At 34.2% G+C, this 5,659-nt stretch overlaps 1 protein-coding gene across 1 annotated transcript; it reads right to left on the bottom strand.

The window, feature by feature from the left end:
* Positions 1–4,980: 4,980 nt before the first annotated feature.
* LOC126696474 (uncharacterized) lies at positions 4,981–5,448 on the bottom strand. The gene has a single exon (XM_050393209.1). The coding sequence runs from the start codon at positions 5,446–5,448 to the stop codon at positions 4,981–4,983; it is 468 nt and encodes a 155-aa protein (XP_050249166.1).
* Between the last annotated feature and the right edge of the window lie 211 nt (positions 5,449–5,659).

The raw sequence follows: 5,659 nt of genomic DNA, 5'->3' as shown, positions 1-5,659 counted from the left end.
GTCATAAGCCCATCGCATCCGATGGAAGGTTTGGATGATATGCTTATGCACAAAGCCCAAATGTATAATCATAATCATAATCATTTTATAATTTACAAGATTAAATTGCAACAAAATTGATGAGGATTAAAGTTTTACCTGCATATTGCCAATAAGTAATGAAAATATTGAAAACTTTTGTGGAAGTAATATAAAACAAAAAATCATATTTTCATTTAAAGATCGTTGTACCACACAACCATGGATTCTAAATAGAACAAAATTGCGCACCTCTCTTAGCAACCCAAGTGTGTTGCCTCCCAAGGTATTCATGTGTCTCTCTCTCTATTTCTTTTGAGTTTTCAGAAGACTGCAGTATCACACAGTAGTTCTGATGGCCAACCACTAAATATGATATTATAAAATCTTATTTTATAGTAGACTTCTAAAACCCTAGATAGAGATTGGACGTGGGATCCTTAGGGATCCTAATCTTCAACCGTAGGATTTTATCAATAACTTTTTGAACGTTATTGACTTATCTTGAAACTCTTTCTAAAATTATTTCTTAATTTTCTCAACCATATCAAGAAAATATTTGAACTTCTACATATTGCAATAATGTCCATCAACACATTGCAATTGACCCCTAAAGATTAGAGAATTACAAATGAGGTCCCATTTCATACAATTTTATATCTATGTCCTTCTACCATACTATATTCCCACAAGCCACTAGGACTAGATAAATATCATTGTCATGTCCCTAGCTTATGTGACCCCTTAATTTCTTGATTTCATAATTTCTATTGGACTCCAAAATATTTTTAAAAAACTCTTTAAATATATATATATATATATATATATATATATAATATTATATATATGAAAAACATTTTTGAAAAATGTCACCGGCCGGTTTTGTTTTGAGTCCAACTTCAATATGAAAATCAACTGAATATACTATTTTCTTCAGAGACTGGTGGATTCATTGTTGAGCATTTATATATTTTACTCATTACATACATAACCCAACGTGTCTGTATATAACCTTTAAAATTGGCATCACCGGTTGACATTGTCAAAGTTATGTGCATAATAAATAAATATACACAAACCCCTCATGTTTGAGGACAATAGAAAAATTGTGATAGAACAACCTTTTAATTAACAATGATCACTCCATAAGGTGTCCTTGATCGGATCCAATTCAGTGTATATACTTGTTACATTACACCCACTTGTTTGCTTAAAGTCACTACTTCATTGATGGAGTAAATCATCCTATCATATAGCAGCACAACAAGTGTAGGTTTCAGTGGTAATATTCAATTAATATCCACAACCTAGAACAATTTAATAATATATGAAAAATCATTACTCCCTGTCTTTAGTTCCTTAACCATTAACATGATTTTTCCTATAGAGGTGACATCACATGCCACATTTAAACAATGAAATATACCTATAAAAGTTATGAATGTGAAAATAAAATTTTATCATCAAATAAAAATACATAGTATTGTTTTTGAGGGCACATAATTCTAACAATCTCCCACTTACACTCAAAACCAATCATACATATATTTAATACCCATTGCTTCCAAATGTTTCTCAAACACCTTTTGAAACAATGCCTTTGTGAGTGGATTTGCAACATTATTGGCAGAGGCAATCTTTGTTATTGCTACATCATCTCTTTGTATAATATCACGTATCAAGTGATATTTACGTGTAATATGTTTTGTCCTTTGATGAGCCCTTGGTTCTACTGCATTTGCAACAGCCCCACTATTGTCATAATAGATAGTAATGGGTGACTCAATAGAAGGAATAGCTTCAAGTTCTTGAATGAACTTGCAAATCCACATAGCTTTCTTTGCAGCTTCACTTGTAGCTATATACTCTGCCAAGAGTGAACACAAATCCAGAAATTGATTTTCTATCATCAATATCAGATTGAAAATCAGAATCTGTATATCCTTGGATAGTCAAATCCTCACCACCAAACATCAAGAAATAATGTTTGGTCCTATTTAAATATTTGAGGATATGTTTCATTGCTGTCTAATGCTCAGAACCTGGATTGGATTGATATCTACTCACAATGCTCACTGCATAACAAATGTCTGGCCTAGCGCAAAGTATTGCGTACATGAGACTTCCTATAGCCGAAGCATAAGGACAATTTCTCATTTTCTCTCTCTCTTCTTGTGTTTTAGGACACATTTGATTAGAGAGATGAACTCCATGTCTAAAAGGTGAAAATCCTTTCTTGGAATCTTGCATGCTAAACCTAGCCAATATCTTGTCAATATAATTGACTTGTGAAAGTCCCAATAACCTTTTCTTTCGATCTCTAAACAATTTAATTCCGAGTATATAGGACGCTTCACCAAGATCTTTCATTGCAAAGTGACTAGATAACCATACTTTTATAGATGACATTGCTCCTACATCATTGCCAACGAGTAGTATGTCATCTACATAAAGAACTAAAAATGTAATAGTGCTCCCACTAACCTTTTTGTAAACACAAGGTTCATCCATATTTTGTGAGAAACCAAACGATTAGATTGCCTCATCAAAACGGATGTTCCAACTGCGTGATGCTTGCTTTAGGCCGTATATAGATCTCATCAACTTGCACACTTTTGATTCTTGACCATGAGATATGAAACCTTTTGGTTGGTCCATAAAAATTTCTTCTTGAATGTGTCCATTCAAGAAAGCTGTTTTAACATCCATTTGCCATATCTCATAATCATAATGTGCAGCAATTGACAATAGAATCCTTATGGACTTTAGTATGGCTACTGGCGAAAAAGTTTCCTCATAATCAATTCCAGCCTTTTGATTATACCCTTTTGCCACTAGCTTAGCTTTATAGGTCTCCACCTTACCATTAGGTTCTATCTTCCTTTTGTAGACCCATTTACAACCAATAGGCTTAATACCTTCTGGTTTGTCTACTAAGGTCCAGACCTGGTTGGTATACATTGAGTCCATCTCTGATTCCATGGCCCTTTTCCAATTCTTAACGTCCTTATCAGTCATTGCTTCTTGATAAGTAAAAGGATCATTATCATGCTCCTTTGACTCCATTAGATAAATCTCATTTAACAAATTGAGTCTAACTAGAGGCCTGATAGTCATTTTACTACGTCGAGTCTCTTGTATTTTATTTGGTTTAGTAGGCACTATTATTTGCTCCTCATTATTCTCATTCAACTCAGCCATTGGGTTATCAGTTTGTTCATCAAGAGAAACTTTTACTCTACTTTCATTTAAGCTATAATCTTCCTCAAGAAAAATAGCATTCCTGCTCACAAACACTTTTTGCTCACTAGGAATGTAAAAATAGAAACTAGTAGACATCTTGGGATAGCCAACAAATAAACATTTATCACTCCTACGTCCTAGCTTATCCATATTAGACTTTCTAACATGTGCTGGACAACCCCATATCTTTAAGTGATTTAGACTTGGTTTCTTACCAGTCCATAACTCATATGGGGTATTAGAAACTGATTTGGTAGGGACTCTATTTAATAAATAAATAGCAGTCTCCAAAGCATAACCCCAAAATGAAATTGGCAACTCTGACATGCTCATCATAGAACGAATCATATCTAATAAGGTTCTATTTCTTCTTTCAGCTACACCATTATGTTGAGGTGTGGCAGGGGGAGTCAATTGAGAAATAATCCCATTTTCTTTTAGATATTCCTTAAATTGATCCAAGAGGTATTCTCCTCATCTATCAGAGCGAAGAACTTTTATGCATTTTCCAGCTTGTTTCTCAACCTCATTACGAAATTCTTTGAACTTTTCAAAAGATTCAGATTTATGTTTCATTAGGTACAAATAACCATACCTAGAATAATCATCAATAAAAGTAATGAAGTAATAGAAACCACCTCTTGCCATGTGATTCATAGGACCACAAACATCAGTGTGTATTAATCCTAATACATCAATGGCTTTAGCTCCCTTTCTTGTAAAGGGACTTTTAGTCATTTTCCCTTGTAAGCAAGTCTCACAAATTGGATAAGGTTCTACCTTCAAAAGATTCAATGGCCCATCCCTTACCAATCTATTGATTCGGTCAATATTGATATGACCAAGCCTTAAGTGCCACAAATAGTTAGGATTAACATCTCTTTTTCTTTTAAGAGATAACACACTGGTAGCAATATCATTCTCAACACAATTAATAGAATTATCAATAGAACTCAAAAAATAAAGACCATCTTGTAAAATGCCAGAAGTTACAAATTTATTATTAAACTTAACAACAAGTTTAGAAGTAAAAAGAAATGAATATCCTGAACAACTAAGTTTTGAAACTGAAACAAAATTTCTTCGCACTTCTGGCACATATAAGCAATCTTCTAAAACAAGAGTTCTACTAGAAGATAATTCTAAATAAAAGGTTCCAATGGCAGTGGCAGCAACAGTTGCACCAGTCCCCATCTTTAGGATCACCTCCCCTTCATTTAGCCTTCGGGTCTCCTTGAACCCCTGCAACACATTGCAAATGTGTGAGATTGTACCAGAATCTACACACCAAGAATCAAATGGACCATCCATTAAATTTGTTTCAATAACGAGCAAATTAGACATACCTTCTGCAGGTTTGTCATTCTTCAGAGAAGCCAAATAATGGCGACAGTTTCTCTTCCAACGACCAGGCTTACCGCAATGGAAACAATTTCCTTTTGCTTTCTTTTTCTCAGTGTCCTTATTCACTTTGTCACCTTGAGCCTTATTGAATGATTGAGACCCTTTTCTCTTAAAGTTCTTACCCTTAGGCTTCAACTTAAGAGAAGTATCAGATTTTTCAGCCAACATTACAGTAGGCTTTTCTTTCTTGATGAGATCCTCAAATGCTTTCAACATATTGAGCAGCTCTGACAATGTCATTACTATCTTATTCATGTTATAGTTCATGATAAACTGATTAAAAGAATCATGTAAAGATGCTAGGATTGCATCAACTTAGGTCTCACTATCAATTTCTGCACCAAGCATATCCAGTTCATTGATGAAAGAAATCATCTTCAGGACATGTTCCCGAACTGGAGTTCCTTCCACCATTTTGGTGGACATGAGATTTTTCATAGCAATTTGTCGTGCACTTCTGCTTTGTTCTCCAAACATCTCTTTGAGGTGCAGCATCATATCTTGTGCTGTAACTAGGCTTTGGCATTGTTTTTGCAACACATTGGTCATAGAGGCCATTATGTAGCATTTATCCATTTCATCAGCCTCATGCCACTTATTAAATGCATCTCTTTGCGCCTTAATGGCATCAGCTAAAGCAAGTTTTGGTGCCTCAATATTAAGGACATGAGCTATCTTATCAGCAATGAGAACAATGATTAGGTTCCTTTTCCAATCTACATAGTTTGGTCCAAACAATCGATTTTCATCCAAAATCTTAGCTAAGGGATTAAAATTGGTCATAATGAATCTGCAAAATAATATAAAATAATATTTTCACATACATATATCCATCATATTCAGGTTTTTGAATAACTAATGGTACCTCCCACAAGAACAAAATATCATAGATTCCCAGAACAGAATATAACAATTATATTCATAAATAGTTCGAAGTGGGCATCGGGAACCCTTACCTTGCATGCTCCAATAATTTCTTTTGAAATATACTGTG

Source organism: Quercus robur, chromosome 8, assembly GCF_932294415.1.
Source record: "Quercus robur chromosome 8, dhQueRobu3.1, whole genome shotgun sequence".
NCBI classification, from domain to species: Eukaryota; Viridiplantae; Streptophyta; class Magnoliopsida; order Fagales; family Fagaceae; genus Quercus; species Quercus robur.
This window is presented reverse-complemented; position numbering and strand designations above follow the sequence as displayed.